Source organism: Salvelinus alpinus, chromosome 8, assembly GCF_045679555.1.
Source record: "Salvelinus alpinus chromosome 8, SLU_Salpinus.1, whole genome shotgun sequence".
NCBI lineage: Eukaryota > Metazoa > Chordata > Actinopteri > Salmoniformes > Salmonidae > Salvelinus > Salvelinus alpinus.
In genome coordinates, this window is record NC_092093.1 from 84,265,197 (window position 1) to 84,281,739 (window position 16,543).

At 46.6% G+C, this 16,543-nt stretch overlaps 1 protein-coding gene across 3 annotated transcripts in view; it reads right to left on the reverse strand.

Annotated features, from left to right (window-relative positions):
* Window positions 1-2,147: 2,147 nt before the first annotated feature.
* Window positions 2,148-16,543, reverse strand: part of LOC139583787 (transcriptional activator GLI3-like) — a 178,805-nt gene continuing 164,409 nt past the window's right edge. For all 3 annotated transcript variants that reach the window (XM_071415242.1, XM_071415243.1, XM_071415241.1), the window contains exons 10-15: window positions 16,376-16,516; window positions 10,506-10,655; window positions 9,655-9,819; window positions 8,912-9,190; window positions 7,018-7,426; window positions 2,148-6,374 (exon numbers count right to left, since the gene is read on the reverse strand). In XM_071415242.1, coding sequence (XP_071271343.1) covers window positions 3,961-6,374; window positions 7,018-7,426; window positions 8,912-9,190; window positions 9,655-9,819; window positions 10,506-10,655; window positions 16,376-16,516 — 3,558 coding nt within the window. In that variant the 3' untranslated portion in view covers window positions 2,148-3,960. The remainder of the gene's footprint in view (window positions 6,375-7,017; window positions 7,427-8,911; window positions 9,191-9,654; window positions 9,820-10,505; window positions 10,656-16,375; window positions 16,517-16,543) is intronic.

A 16,543-nucleotide genomic window follows, 5' to 3' on the forward strand; every position in this document is an offset into this window, starting at 1 on the left:
CAATACATGTTACGGTGTAATTACATATGTAATTACCAATGATTTATACACTACCGGTCAAAAGTTTTAGAACACCTACTCATTCAAGGGTTTTTCTTTATTTGTACTATTTTCTACATTGTAGAATAATAGTGAAGACATAAAAACTATGAAATAACACATATGGAATCATGTAGTGACTTCAAAAAAATTATATTATATATTTTATGTTTCAGATTCTTCAAATAGCCACCCTTTGCCTTGATGACAGCTTTGCACATGCTCGGCATTCTCTGAACCAGCTTCATGAGGTAGTCCCCTGTAATTCATTTAAATTAACAGGTGTGCCTTGTTAAAAGTAAATTTGTTGAGTTTCTTTCCTTCTTAATGCATTTGAGCCAATCAGTTGTGTTGTGACAAGGTAGGGGTGGTATACAGAATATAGCCCTATTTGGTAAAAGAACAAGTCCATATTATGGCAAGAACAGAGAATCGACAGTCCATCATTACTTTAAGACATGAAGGTCAGTCAATACTGAAAATTTCAAGAACTTTGAACATTTTTTCAAGTGCAGTCGCAAAAACCATCAAGCGCTATGATGAAACTGGCTCCCAAGAGGACCGCCACAGGAATGGAAGTTACCTCTGCTGCATAGGATAAATTCATTCGAGTTACTAGCCTCAGAAACTGCAGCCCAAATAAATGCTTGTGAATCAGGCCTCCATGGTCGAATTTCTGCAAAGAAACCATTACTAAAGGACACCAATAATAAAAAAGAGACTTGCTTGGGCCAAGAAACACAAGCAATTGACATTAGACCAGTGGAAATTTGTCCAAATGGGAGATTTTTGGTTTCAACCAAAAAGCAGCCAACAAGTGCTCAGCATATGTGGGATCTCCTTCAAGACGGTTGGAAAAGCATTCCAGGTGAGAGAATGCTAAGAGTGTGCAAAGCTGTCATCAAGGCAAAGGGTGGCTATTTGAACAAAACATTTTTTAAATCTTTTTTGGTTACTACATGATCCCATAGTTTTGATGTCTTCTACAATGTAGAAAAGTCAAAATAAAGATTTTTCTTTTAATGAGTAGGCGTTCTAAAACGTTTCACCGGTAGTGTATATACACTAAATGACTGATAGGGGGCACTGTGTTGAAACCACTGTGCCTTCATCTTGGCACCCCCCCGCCATTGTAAAACACATTTTGGAAGCTATAGAAATGCATTTATTAATGTCTATACTCGTTTTTGACACTTTTTTAAGTAATGTTTTTTTATTTTTTATTATGTTATGTCATGAATACAGTATGTTTACATTTTATTATGTGAGCTAAAAATAAAAAATTATATCTTAAAAAATTGTCCATAAAGTCAAATCAAATGTAGATGATTAATGTTACTGTCCCCACTACAAAAATATATACACAATCCAGGGTTTATGTACATCACTGGTAATTAGAATGTATAAAGGACCCCTTAAAATGAAGCGTTACCCAAAGTATTTCTACATTTGCTTATATATGCATTTAAAAGCCAAATGAGGAGAAGATATGACAATATTTTTGGACAAACCCGAAGGTAATACATCTATTTTTATGTTTGTGAATAGGCACTGGCTTGTGGTCTGAAGTGCATGACTGTTGGTGTAGAATTTAAATGCAATTCTTACTGATGATCAGAAGGGGGCAACAAAAGCACAGACTATTCGATTATCCATAATTCAATGTGTAAGAATTGAGGGTGCATGGAGGTTGGTACAGACAACCAGTGAGGTCCAACAGAAGTTGCATTTCCTTTTAATGTGTGTCTAATTTATCCTCTTTAAAATAAAATAAAATTGATTTTGACCCAATATGTTGGAACAAGATTTGATTTGAGAGTACAGAAGCTCTCAACCTGATAGCCTGAGGTTTAGACAGAGATTGTTTAGTGATTTAATCCCATTACAAGGACAGTGACTTTATTATTAATGCTTAGTAATGCAGTTTGTCTTATGCAGAGTTGGCAGTGACGTTCGCAGTTAATGGATCATTCTCTCGTTTACTTGTTTGTCGTGGTGGGTTGATGACTTTAAATCCAACAAATCTATGTAACCTATGGAAGATCGGTTCACATCCATCTGAGTCTGTGTTTCATTGTATCCAAACCAGCAAGACAGAAGACTTGAAATATAATTTCCTTTTTTTATTAAAACCATACAAACATTTGTGGTCAGTTATAAAAGAGCAAAGTGGCTCTTCACCACTTAGAGCCAAATCTGCCTGGTCTGGGAATCCCTGCTTTTAAGAGTCATTTCTTTATTGACCCCGCTGCCTCATCCTCATATCTGAGCTAACCCTACAGAAAGAGTAATGTATTTACAGGTATAAAAAAAGGCAATAGTAGAAAGAAAAAAAGATTAACAAAAATGAACGTTAATGCATTTCACACATTTCAATCTTTTCGATAATCCGTTTTTAAATATAAATGTTTATGTGATTTTTACAGGTCTCACAAGACACTTAACATGTGTATCTTTTCAGAATTAACAATGGAAGATTGGCAGTGATCTTTTTATTTTCCGACAGGCAGGTTTTATTATTAAGGCACATACCTCATGGCCATTCACTCTGGTCCTTTCACGAGGGAATGAGTTTTTACTTCTTCCAAAACAAAACAACACATCGACGCACAGCTACAAAAAGACAAAAAGTACCAAAAAACATCAAAACAATTCTGTACCTCATTACTTTGTCACTGAAGATTAAGGAAACTATTTAAAATACTGTACACTGTCATGTGGGATTGCAAGGTGATACTAACACTGTTGAAAGGGTCACTGCACTCCATAGTGGCAGGACATATTGTATTGTACTCTTTTGGAGAATAGAATATGGATGATCCACTATAAATGTCTATCAGACAAAAAAAGGATCACAATTCTAAAATGGTCAAATACAATGGTGGATAAAAAACAGAAGACAAATGGTACCCTTTTTTTTTTTTAAACAGTGATCATGTGCTACGCTTAGAATTAATGGATGATCTGTTGTATAAAAAAAGTAAAAAGAATATGTCCCATACTGTCCACAAATGCTTGTTTTCTACAGAAAGCACCTCGAAACAAAAATTGGATTTTCACAAAGAAAATTAGAAGGAAAAAAACCACATTGTTATATATACACCTGTGAGTACCATTACAGACATTGTAAATCAATCCATTTGGAGTATGAACTAAAGGGCTACGTTTTGGTGCTTGTAATTCAAAGACTTTGAATATTATCGTAATACTCTGTCAAACACACCCACTTGGTAAGACTTGGTAGAAGCACTGAAACACTAACATTTACATATTCTCAAAAGTAACATACTGAATCTTTCTATAACAAGTAAATATAGAAAGATAACAACCAGGGCCCTTTTCAGCTAATATTTGACCTTTGACCCTCTTATGACATAAGGATTTATATTGTTGGACCATAATGGTAAATGGTACATCCAATAGGATTAGATACTTAGCACGTGGGCTAGTCTACGTACTTATGAAGACAGTGTTTGTGTTTGACCTTGAATACAACATGCATTTATACCAACAGTGTACAGCAAAAAAAACAGCGACGATACACAGGATAATGTTTCAAAGGGACAAGACCAGAGATGCCATCAGAGGCCTCACTCGCTCACCATCATATAGTAATACAAAGGGAAGGGCTTCCAAAAATAGCCTTCATTACAGAAATTGAATATACCTATATATACTTTTTTTGACACATCCCCTGCCTCAGAAGAGAGGGGATGACACTTTTACAAAATAAATCTGTTTGGCAACAAATCTGTTTCGGGAAACACTTTAGGTAAGTATAATAAACTGTGATAATTTGTCGCTTTGTCATAAGTGTTGCCATCTTTTTTCCTCTTTCAGTTCTTTACATGCATCAGGGTTTTCCTTTATTTCCTTTTAGACAGGGGAGGGAGGGATGGAGCGAAGGAAGGACGGAGTTAGTTACTGCATGATGGCCAGGAACTTGCTCTCCTCGGCGAGGGTGGTGAGGAAGGAGCTCATGTCCCCGATGGCCATGTTGCTGAGGTTGGAAGGCACCATGCCCGCGGTGCTGTGGAAGGTGGCGGAGGCCCGGGGAGTGGTGAGGCGGGACGAGGTCCTGGACAGGCCTTGGAAGATGGAGGGGCTGATAACCCCCGATACCAGACTACGCTGGTCGTAGCCCAACCCCACATTATCCAGCATGGCGCCGAAGTCCAGCGTCACCACGTCGTCTAGCACGTTGGCTGAGCCGCCCACGCCACTGTCCACCGTACTGGTCACCTGGTCGGCACCCGGAGATAGTAGGCAGGCCGGGACCGAGGAGTCCACGCCTAGACCCACCTGCTCGGTCATGGTTTCCAGCAGACACTGCTCCTCTAGGGGAGGGAAGGACTTGGCCTTGGTCTCCACCGGGTCAAAGCACACAGCCTGGTCGCTGAAGCCCTGGTCCAGGTAGCCCTGGTCAGGAACCTCCAGCTTCAGCCCGGACACCTGACGGGCCAGGGAGCAGTGGCTGCCTTGGTTGCTCAGACTCTGCTGCTGCTGGGAAATGTTCTGATGGGTAAGGTTGACATGGCTACCGTTGGTGGTGCTCGGTTGGAGATTCAGGTATTGCTGTGGTCTGGCCGGGTGCCTACTGTTGGCCTGCTGTAGGCGGGGGGCGGGGGCGGCCAGGAGTTGGTGGTGGAGTGCCGGGGAGAGGCTGTCCATGGAGGCCCGGCTGAGGAGCAGGTTTTCTCCGATCTGCCTGGAGGTTCTGTGGTTCTGGGTCTGGTTATGATACTTCTGCTGGCCGTAGCCCTGGGGCAGAGGCCCCAGGGTGATCTGGGAGAAGTCAGGGCGGCCAAAGGTGTGTGTGGGGTTGTGGTCATTCCCTCTCATCTCCATGCAGGAGTGGGTGGTCACCTCTAACTTTACCCCGCATGGAGGTTGGGACTGGGCTGGCTGGGCACAGCATTGGTTCTGGAACTCTCTGGCGAAAGGTTGTTGCGGCTGCACTACCATGTTCCCAAACCTCCCTAATGGCGAACCGGCAGCCAGACCTTGATGTTGCTCTGTGGCGGCCCATCGACTACACCTCTGCTGGGACTGGGCCTGGGGCTGTCTCTGTGGAGACCTCTCAGCGCTCCCTGAGCTCACCTCATTCCACTGGATGGGCATGCCGTCTTTACTAGGGCTCTCTCTCTCCAGTCCCTGCCGCTGTTGGTGCTGCTGGGGGCTGTGGAAGCACTGGTTCAGCCCTGGGCCCTGGTCCTGTAACTCCCCCCCTGGGAGATGGCCATTGTCCCCAGCCACCTGGTTCTCCAGGTGGTTGTTGTAGGAGCCTGCCTTGTCCTGTGAGCGGAGGTACTGCACCATGTCGTCAGGCAGCATGTCCTCATCCCCCAGCAGGGCTCCCTCTTCCTCCATGGCCAGGGCCTCCAGGGCTGTGTTCTCCATGATGCTGGGGGGGCAGGGCGAGGAGAGCAGGCCCCCTCTCTGTAGGTTCACGTCGGAGCGCGTGTAGTTCTGCAGACTGAAGCTGCGGCCCTTTTCCGTGGGGTGCTGGAGGCCTGATAGAGGGGGCAGAGGGTGTATGTTGTTGAGGCTGCTGAAGCACTGGACATGGGGCAGCCCAAAGAACTCCGGTGCTTGCTGAGGGTGGGTCCGCACGGGGTCGCTGGCCCTCCGGTCCGGGCCGTTCCCTGGGCCCTCGCCGGGGTAGAAGCCCCTACGCCAGTAGTCTCGGTAGCCACCGTGGCCCCCGTACCTGTTGGTGGTGCTGCCGTCGCTGCAGCGGCGCAACCTGACCAGCTGGGGCATCGCATAGTTGCCTCCAGCGCCATCCTGGACCTCGCCCACCATGGCCATGCGGGTCTTCAGACTCATGCACTCTATGTTGGGCAGCGGTGTTGGGGGTGGGCCGCCCGTGGCAGCAGCGTACTTGGCCTTCAGGTAGTAGTGCTGCGCAGGCGTGAGGTTGAGCATCCCCTTGGTCCCTCCCCCGACACCCGCCCACCCTCCACCCACAAACACCCCTCCTCCTCCACCACCTCCCCCGCACTGGCTGGCCTCGCTGGAGCGGCGTGAGGCGTCGGTAGAGATGGGGTCGTAGGAGTCGGTGGAGCTGAGGTTGTGGTGGCGGTAGTGGTGACTAGGGGTGTTGGCTGCCTCGCTCTGGGACGCCTGGCTGGAGCGCCGCGACGAGAAGCACGGCGAGATACCCGAGGAGCGCCGGCTGCTGCTCAGGTATGCCGAGCTGGTGGCGCTGTCACAGCTGTCCCGCCGGTCACCGCGCTCAATGCTGTGGAGCAAGCTGAGCACCGTAAGTTCTGTGCTGCCCAGCTCGGGACGAGGGGGAGGCTTCGGCTGGGATAACCTGCCCAGGTATGGATCTGAGGAGGGTGAGAGAGAGGGAGGGAGTAAGAGGGGAGGAGAAAGATAGGGGAGGGAGAGAGAGAGGGGAGACAGAAAAAGAAGGAGGGGTAGTGGAGGTGTGTGAGGGGGGGGAAAGAAAAAAAGAGGGCGAGAAAGAGAGAGCAGGGATAGAGAGAAAGATGAGCACAATATAAGTGAAGAGAGATCCCTCAGACTGATGCAACCTTCTCACAAATACAACCGGCACAGTTTGGCCATGAAATTCTATTACATGCTTTAATCACTGATATGATATATGGCGTGATACGATATGGGTTTGAAAGTGATTTCCAGTGGAACAGAGAATTTAAAGATTTTTTTACGCCTGTGTATTCAAGTCCGATCTGCCAGGGGGAAATTCCAAGTAATCAAACTGAGATCTGCTGAGACATTTTGAGTTATTTTCACAACCCAATACTAGTGTCAATATTATTCTACATATCTATTCGCCTTTACAGTGTCCAGGGACGTTTAATAGCGATATTGAATGCCCATGGAGTACAGCATGTAAAACACACCTCACACCCTTACTAAGTCCCTGTAACGAAACACTATTTTTCTTTGTGTATAGCCTCAGAAGACCCAGATAGGGTTGTGGATATGAGCATGGTGGGTCCTTACCCTTCCCCAGGATGGCGGGCAGCGTGGCAGGTCCCTTGGGTGTGGGTGACAGGGGGACCAGCCTGGGCATGGGGGCTCCTCCTCCATTCACCTGCTTCAGCCTCTCCATCTTCATGTGCTCCATCCATCTCATGGGTCGGCCCACACTTCTCCTCGCCTGCAGCGCCAACGTAGCCGCTGTGGCTGTGGACACAGTGGAGTCCATGATGGGGGCCCCACAGCCCCCTTCTAACTCCTCCAACACCTTCTCCTCCTCATCCTCCAGCTCCTCGTACTCTCCCAGTCCCTCACCCAGTCCTAGTCCCACCCCTCCCCTCAAAGCAAGTTGGACTCCACGGCTGGGATAGGTGCTGATGGAGGACTGGTCACTGCTGCATGTAGACTGACCGCCAGGGCTTGGCTGAGACGTCTGCCGGGGGGGGAATAGGGGTGCGAGTATCAAGTAAGAGATGAAAACAGGTGGAAGAGGGAGGTGAAAAGAAAAGACGGGAGGGGAAGAATAGGAGGGCTCAGTTATTATGGGACACATTAAAGGGATTTTTATGTCTCTGTTTCCAGTATGAAGGAAGTCAGAGGTAGTTTCGTTAACGCTAGTTAGCAATTGCGCTAGAGCTGGTTTACAACTTCCTCCACGCAGAGACATACAAATGGTATCCACGAGTTCATCTGACTCTGGGAAAGAAGATAAAGGGCCTCCTTGCCAAAATCCCGAAGTATCACTTTAAGGACCATTTTATTTTATTAAAGGTCTGAGCCATGTGATCAAAACGCAAATGTGACGCAGCTGCCTGGGACATGCTTTCCACAGGAGTAAACAATAACACAATGATTGATCATATTAATGCATTCCGTCTGATCATGTCCAAATACCACCTTCAAATCTACAGGCCACAGAACCATCGGAGGTTTGCGTTCAACTGTCATTACAATATGTCTAAACAAAGACAATCTTTCCCCTCCTAGAGCTGTGGGTTTGTCCAATGTCTTTTCTTCTGTAAACCATGTGGACAAAGGATTATTTTGAGACTGACTAAGGAAGAGCTTTCTCTGATTTACCCAAATTGAGTGAAGAGAAAAATTATAAATTTTTTGCCATCATACAAAATTGCAAAGCAAGAATTTGTAGTTTGAATGGGCCTAGTCTCATCTCGGTTCCACCCAATGCATTTGGCTGCACAATAGAGCCCTAGGCATTGTTGGGCATTCTACACATAAACATTATTGGAAATGGGTGGAAATGCAGTTAGTTCTGCCCCAAGGCATTTAACTTGCTTTGAGCAAACATTACTCTCCAAAATAAAGAAAATGATTATAATCAAGAGAATTTCTTGATCCCAAGTGGCGACGACCATGGACAGCTTTGTAAAGATGACTAATGAGACAAATGCTGATGCCACATGGAAAGAGGAGATAAGGAAAGCGGCCAACAGGCTACTGAATGGGTATTACAAGGTGAGTGAGAGACATATGTTTTTTTAATATATTTTTTTACAAATGCAACATGAAGGGACACCTATCTCACCTGATTACCCACTGTCCATAGAGAGAGAGAGGGAAGAGTAATGCATGGAAAATTGGACAGAAGAAAACATGAATTCGTTATAGGGTTATTCGTAAGTGGTTTGATTACACACAAAACACACGTACTGTACACAGGTTTAAGTGAACATCACGGTACATGACACAGTTAGAGTTCAAGTTAAAATAGATGGAGCGTTGTTAGAAGCTAGGGTGACATTTCAGATAGAGCTGGGCTGTTACCTCCATAGAAATAGAATTACTAGAATGGGCATCCCCATTCAATTCAACGATCCGTGTTTGGTGGACCAGCGGCAGTAATTCTATTTCTATGGTTATCCCATTATGCAGTGTTAGACCTCAGAGAGGGGCTCACCATGGGTTTCTCTGTCTTGATGGACTTGACCTGCAGACATTCGTCCTGTTTCGAGGTAGAGTGGTTGTACTCCCTTCGGTCTGCGTACCCTCCCAGCTGCCCTGGTGACAGGCCCTGTCCATTCTCCCCCTCCTGGGGAGGGGGTCGTGGGTAGGTGTCGCCGCGCTGCTTCTTGGTAACGTGCGCCTCGGGCCCGTGCACGGTCTTGACGTGCTTGCGTAGGGAGCTGGGGTCTGTGTAGCGCTTGGTGCAGCCCGGGATCTTACACACGTAGGGTTTCTGGAACATAGAAATACAATATATTGTATTCTTTTGTTAGTATAGAACATTATATTAGTACACTGTTCTATTTAATTCAATGTTCTGGAAGGAGAGGAGATGGGGGTGCTTCTGTTTCAAAATTTGTACATTTTAGTCATTTAGCAGACGCTTTAATCCAGAGCGATTTACAGCAGTAATTAGGGTTAAGTGCCTTGCTCAAGGGCACATTGACGGATTTTTCACCTAGTCAGCTCAGGGATTCTAACGAGAGACCTTTCGGTTACTGTCCCAACGTTCTTAACCGCTAGGCTACCTGCCGCTAAAGGCCTCCAGCAATGGACAGTCAGTGTTATAGGTAAATTACCTGTCGCTGAGCTGTGTTTGTGTTTGTGCACACGCGTATGTTTCCCTGCATTTGCGTGAGTGCATACATGTACTGTATGTGTGTGTGCACGTGAGTGAGTGAACATGTGTGTTTGTACCTCGTTGGAGTGTGTGCGGTTCTGGTGCTTGGCTCTGTCTGAGGCGTTGGAGAAGGCCTTGTTGCAGCCCTCGTGTTCACAGACGTACGGCTTTTCTCCCGTGTGGGAGCGCAGGTGGGTCTTCAGGTTCTCCAGGCGAGAGTAGGCCTTGGGACAGCCCTCAAACTGCACAGAAGAAGAAGAAGGAGGAGAAGAAGAACACACACATCAAACACAGCTCTGCGTCATCCTGGCAGACAACAATTACCCTCAAAATATTACTGACCTATGCAGTAATGTGACCGATTGTTGATTAAATGTAAGGATGCACCATCATCACAACCATTTAACAACGACTATCTCTTTATGTATTCCTATATCTAAGCTCCACTACCCGACCCGAGCCCGACGGGCCCTAACATTAAACATCAGGTTAGGGCCCGGGTAGGGCCTGTTTTTTCATCATTTTCAATAACTAGGGTACGGGCAGGGCTCGGGTATCACTAAATTGATCACCGTGCTCTGCTGTGCAGTACAGTCAAATCTGAGTAGGATCATAACATGGCTTCAACCTCATCACAATAACACAGGAGAGATTATTTCACAGAAAATAATCATGTTCCTTGAGTTTTTTCGGAGTCTAGAGTGAAAAGTAACTGTCTCATCATTGAGCAGAGCAGCCCAAGTCGAGCCATTTCTATGGATACTCACAGAGCGCCATGAGCAGAGCGCGTGCAGAGCAAGCTGTGAGCAGGGAGCGAGTGACAGAGAGGAGCAGCTAATGGATTTACTAAAGGAGGAAGTTATTTCTGATTTCAGGGAGGGCTGGCCTTACATTTTGCAGGACTCTAGTGTTGTGGGAGTGTGCTTACGGTGCATCGGTGTGGTTTCTCCCCGGTGTGCCTGCGCATGTGGACCACCAGCATGTACTGGGCCTTGAAGGGTTTCTTCTCCCGTGAACACTCTTCCCAGCGACACACGAACTCCTTCTTCTCCCCGTGGATGTGGTCATTGTTAATGTGCTGAGAGAGGAAACTAACAGAGGTCAATCACAGGTCAATCTGGATTTGGATTCTATTGATTCATCCATCATTGTTTTTACCACTCATTTTCCCTCTTTCTCTCTACCGTTCCCATTGTTTCATATTCTCTCTCTCCATTTCCTTTTCTTCCATTTGTATTTAGTACTCTGAGGAATAAATGGGAGACTTGTGAGTCTCAGTGTCCGATCTGAACAGGCGTTTTCAAATAAAACCCTGTCACTTCAAATCACATGGGGCTCCTGCTGACAGATGTGCTGCCGTGGCAACTTCCAATCTGAGGCTTAGGGGGGTGGGAGGAGGGGAGGGAAAGGGGAGAGGGAGGTGAGGGGATTGGGTTGTTTCAAATGCCATGTCTTTACAACTCCAGTAAAGCATTATACAGTATCTAGTGAGCATGCATTCTCCCCTGATTTCTCTCTGTCACTCTCACTCCCTCTCTCTCTCCCACTCTCTCTGTCTTGCACACTGACCAGTAAAAGGGGTACAAGTGGTGGCAGTGGATGGTTGAAGGGGGATGAGAGTGGGCTAAAGAAAAAGAGAAGAAAAAATAGGCAGACATGGAATCCTCGGGGGAGAAGTCAACATCTGGCCCTCTCACAAAGACAACAGTGTTAGTGTGGTGGCCTCTGAATGGCCTTTCCGAGAGCAATTTAAACCCAGGGAGACAGACACAATATCCTGAACAAAAGGAACCCGTCTTATTACATTCCTGAACAGAGATGGGGGAGAGAGACATTTGCCTTACAGGGAAAACAGAGCGAGAGAGAGCGGAACGGGAAAGAAAGACAGGGATAAATAGAGACTTGAGTTTGAGAGGTCTTAAATGTCTAGGAGAAACAAACGGTTGTTAGAGTATCTCTATATTTAAAAACCTCAAAAGTGGAGGGAAAGAGCAGAAGAGAAGAGGAATTGAGAGGGTAATAGAATAAGAATAATTTGGGGGGCGGTTTATATTTGTCCTGTTAGTGGAAATGTGTTTCTTGCATATCCCAACTCCCCTTGAGACATCCACAGGGAGTGGGGTCACAGCCAGGGTCACCATTGCACAGCAACCCTGGAGCAATTTTTACCCTAACTGTTCCGGTATTCAAACCAGCAACCTTTCTGTTACTGGCCCAACTCTCTAACCTCGAGGCTACCTGGCGCCCCGAGAAAAGTGTGTGTGTCTATCTGTGTGTGTGTGCCTGCATGCCTGTTTGAACTGCTAGTGCGTCACTGGCCGTGCACCTCCAGACAGGACGGTCCCCAGACAACGGCAGAATTATCCCCAGCCAGGAGCCCCTCCCCCTGGCCAGTTAGTAACCCAACACATTAGTCCAGTGGGGCCCTGACCAGGGCACCGTCACAGCCCTTTCTTCCCATCAGAGGAGGGGATGTACCCCCAAACAGACAGTATCCTATGAAGTCTGACCTTACTTCAAGAGAAAGACCCCCATGGGCCCTCAAGTCTCAGAACAATTGCACTTAACTAACCCCCTATGCAGTGGGAGCCAGGGGTGTCGTACACTGCCCCTATGACAAAAGAAGTGCACTAAAACCGGCATCTCTTCGCCAGCCAAGTGCACTTTCCTGCCCTGCTCTGCTCTCACAACTACATCAATACGTTAGCCAATGCAATCGTTCATTTCTGTCTCCAATTGACTTTATGTATCGACAAAGGCCCTCCATTCAATTCAACTTGACACGTTTTAATTTTGGTGATAAAAAAAAATAATTCAGAGAGGAAACGATTGGGGAGGTAGGATCGAGGGCATTGGATGTTCGTTTCCCTCAGATTGATCTTCCCTTCCCCATCACAACACGGAAACCCGCTCCTAGCTCCTCTTCTCCTTTTTTCCCTTCCGCCTCTGTGAGGGAATTCCTGTGGCAAGCGATCAGTCTGCGCCGCGCCGTTCGATATCTCCTGAGTGATAGGAGTGCCCCGGTGTTGCTGTGCTGCTGGCACACGCTCCCCTGTCCCCCCTCGTCCCTCCCACCAGCCCGTACAAATGACCAGGGGCCCGCTGACGGTCGTGATGCATGGGCCCCGTGCTGACAGAGAGGGGCCCGAGCTAGAGACGACACTAATGGTCATGATCTAATGGCAATTTGTAATGAATCAATAATCTCCATGCTGAGCGTATGGGTAGGCAGTGTTGGCGTAATGGACAAACAGGTGGTGATAGCAGTGGCGGCGGCGCGTTAGCAGGTTATTAATTTTCACCCTGCCAGCTTATCGGCCAACATACTGTAAAAACGCCACCGAGATGGATTTAGTAGGGAGACGGGCGGAGGGAGACATGCGCTGGATGGGGACACAGAGGCTGGCTGGGATGAGCACAGAGTGCATACACACACACACGCAGGCATGCAAACACACGCACACTCTACAGTACACATGCGCTTACAGGTATAGACTGACATACCAATTATACAGTGTATAACACACTGATATACAAACACACACAATTTGATGTGAACTATTTGTATAGGATGTGTAGCTACTACATACTAAAGGAAATGTTTTCAGATTACTCTAGACTTTTATGGATTTACACCCACATATAATAGCCACACATGCACATAAACACACTGACACCAGATACACAGAATCCCATCAATACTTAGCTACTTTCCTCAATTTTGCCAGGCTTCAAAATCCCTCTACAGTGTCCCCTTATCAAGCACTTTCTGGTATATACACCTCATACATTAGAATGCAGGCGTGCATGAAAAGAAGGCCTGTTTACAAGGCAATTTCACTAAGCTGTGGGACCCGCAACACCGTTTAGCTTTATCAAACAGAGCCTAATAAATCATATGCTCTTTTGTGATGTCAATTGCTGAAGCGCTTTGTGTAAAGAGAAAAAAAAAAGAGGGAAAAAGAGGCGAGGGAGATGGAGGGAGAGAGTGAGGGAGTGGAGAAGGGGGCTAGAATTTGTATGTGTAATTCAGCAGAGCCTTTTCATCTTGGAGTAAGATACTCCAGACAGATAAGGTGCCTAATCCTTCTCCTGATCAAAAAATAATCTGCATTTTACCAATTAAAGGGCTGTGCCAGCAGGCAAGAGAGGGGGCCGCGTTCTGACTGAGCCCAACTTTATCTCCCCTCAACACCGAGGAGGCACCCAGGCCGCAAACACCGCCATACAGCATGCTTGAATACTGGGGGAGCTAACGCTAACATCACGTAATCTCCATCTCCTTAGAACAAGGACATTACAGCTCCACCTAAGGAGATGACCCAGAATAGCACAGTGTCAAGGTGGGAGGGAGTGGAAGTTGACTGTGTGGATTGTGTGCACGTACTCACATATGTACACACATATGCACACACGCACGAACACACACAAACACACACAAACACACACACCCTATCTCAGGGTCACCCCATTTGAGACCCTTTCTGTATTCCCCCATCTTAGTCTTTGTAACATCTCTCCAAAGCCAGCCCAGTTCCAAACATCTCAGACAGAGACATGAAATAATCCAGCACCAACGCCTTATCTTTAAAAGTGCTCCCTCGGAGAGGAGAGAAAATTAAAGAGATAGGGAGAGAGTGATGCCAAAAAAAAGGTACTGGAGGTTGAGGGGGTGGAGGGAGGGAGGGAGGGTGATGTAGAGAGGCAGAGTTAAAATCAGTGATGGAGAGAGAGGGAAAAATTAATGAAATAAATACATCAACTGAAAATTGACACCCGCCTCGCTTTTGCTGACTGGGAAGGCCAGATAAGTGAGCTAAATTGCGTAGATGCGATGTTTATCTTATCGGCGGCACCGAGAGCGCTTAAACGCGGATGATAAAGGAACGGCGCAGCGCGTCATGGTGCGAGCGCGTTTGTAGAGTGTAAAAATATGCATCAGGAGCGAGGCGGGAGACGCTTTTGAACAAGGTAGAAAGCAATGAGGGTGGCGCACAGCGGCTTTTATTTCTAGAATTAGGCCATGCGAAAAACTAAAAAGGGATTTCTTTGTCTTCATCTACGTAACCATCACTTTTTTAACACTTCACATAGTTAATAATTTACCTCACTTGTTTCAAACAGCAGTTTAATTATAAAGTTTTTACCTCACTAATATCAAAGACTATCTAATGAACAATCCATAGAAAACAATCCATAAAATGTATCAGAACTGAAAATGATGTTGCATGAACACTACCAATCAAAGCCAGACTGGAAGCATATTATAGTATTATATTTTTTCTCCATTCAAGATGACAAGTTGAAAACAGGGGGGAGGGGCGTTGGAGAACAGACAATGTGGTCCAAATACTGTACTTATCCTATTACTGAGGGGGATGGGGGTTGAGGAAGGGGTGGGGAGATAAGAGCGTTTTCTCACTGAATTAGAGGCGAATAGTTTTATTAGCATGTCTCTCCCCCTATCTGCATGGGTATATAGAGGCGAATAGTTTTATTAGCATGTCCCTCCCCCTATCTGCATGGGCATATAAAATTAGTAATTAAAATACAACATTCAAAAAAGTAAAGGGAAAAAGACAATGAGGATGTGTTGATTATTTTCTTCATGGAGAATATCTTGTGTGAACAATCTCTTTCCCAGTATGATGCCCCTCCCCTTCTCCCAGCCAAATTCCCCCTGCCCCTGGAAACAGGGGCAAGAAGTTGTCAAGATCCTCAACCTTTGAGCAGAGCCCTTCAAACGCGGGAGGCAGCCCATTCCGCGCTGAGGATATCAATTATAGATAGGGGTTACTGCTGCGGCTGCGGATTGCAATGTCAGACGCCGGGATAGACAGCCGTGGAGAGCTGAGGATCTTTCTGATGTGTGCTGATCAGAATCAGAATCAGAATCACGTTTATTGTCCTTACAAGAGGAAAATCTTGGCACAGCTCACACATGAAATGGTGAGCTGTGTGAGCTCAGCTCCAGCTGTCATGTATTAAACATGAGTGTGAAGTAAAATCTCACCTCACAGTGGGCCTAGTGGTAAGTAGCACACAGCAGGTCAAAGGGGAGACCAGTCCAACGACAGCAGCAGAAGCCGTAGTAATAGTATCAGTGTAAGTGGCGTCCGTAGTGCTTGTGATACAGTATTACTGTAAGATCATTAATAGTTGGGTTAAGAATAGGCCCTCAGGCTCTACCAGATGAGAGTCATCCATCTCCTGGGTAGTGTGAGGAGCTGTATGACAGAAGGGGGGAGATATTACAGCCAGTACGGTACAGACTTGTATACAGTACGCAAGAGTGTAAGGCTTAAGGCCTGATTGTGCAGGGCTCGTAGGTCGAGTCGGTGCCGGCCAAATCAGTTAGCGCCATAGCCCAACAGCGACGTGTTCGGCAGCCTTTGAGCCCATTAACCATCGTCCCCGAAACCAATCTGGAATCCGGCAGGGGCATTACTCAACGCCTGTAGGCTGCAGCACACTCTGTACTGAACGCTGAACATGGTGACATACAGAAGAGACTGCTGGACCAGAGAGAGGGTGTTAGGGCTGGAGCCAGGCGTCCAGGAGAACTATAGGAGCCCCCAACTACTTGTTGGGGGCTCCTAAAATAGACTCCTAAAACTGGTTTCCTATTTATTGTGCTGTTATCTGCACAGTATCTGCATTCTAAATGGACCATAAAGCTTTTGAACATGAACTTGATAGAGGTAGAGGGAGTTTAGCGAAGCCAGACACCATAGTCATATTGTTTCTGCCTACTGCAAATCAAGGCTATTTCCCAGTAGTGTCCTGGTAGGTACTCACATGCACTAGCTGTTCCTGCGTGTCAAACTCCCGGTGGCAGCTCTCCCAGTGGCAGTTGGTCTCGTACACCACCTCTGGCTCCTGCTTGCTCTCGTCCTTGTCACCTTCCTCCTTCACCAGTGTCATCCCATCCGGATGGTCCTACAGTACAGAAACCACAACACAATT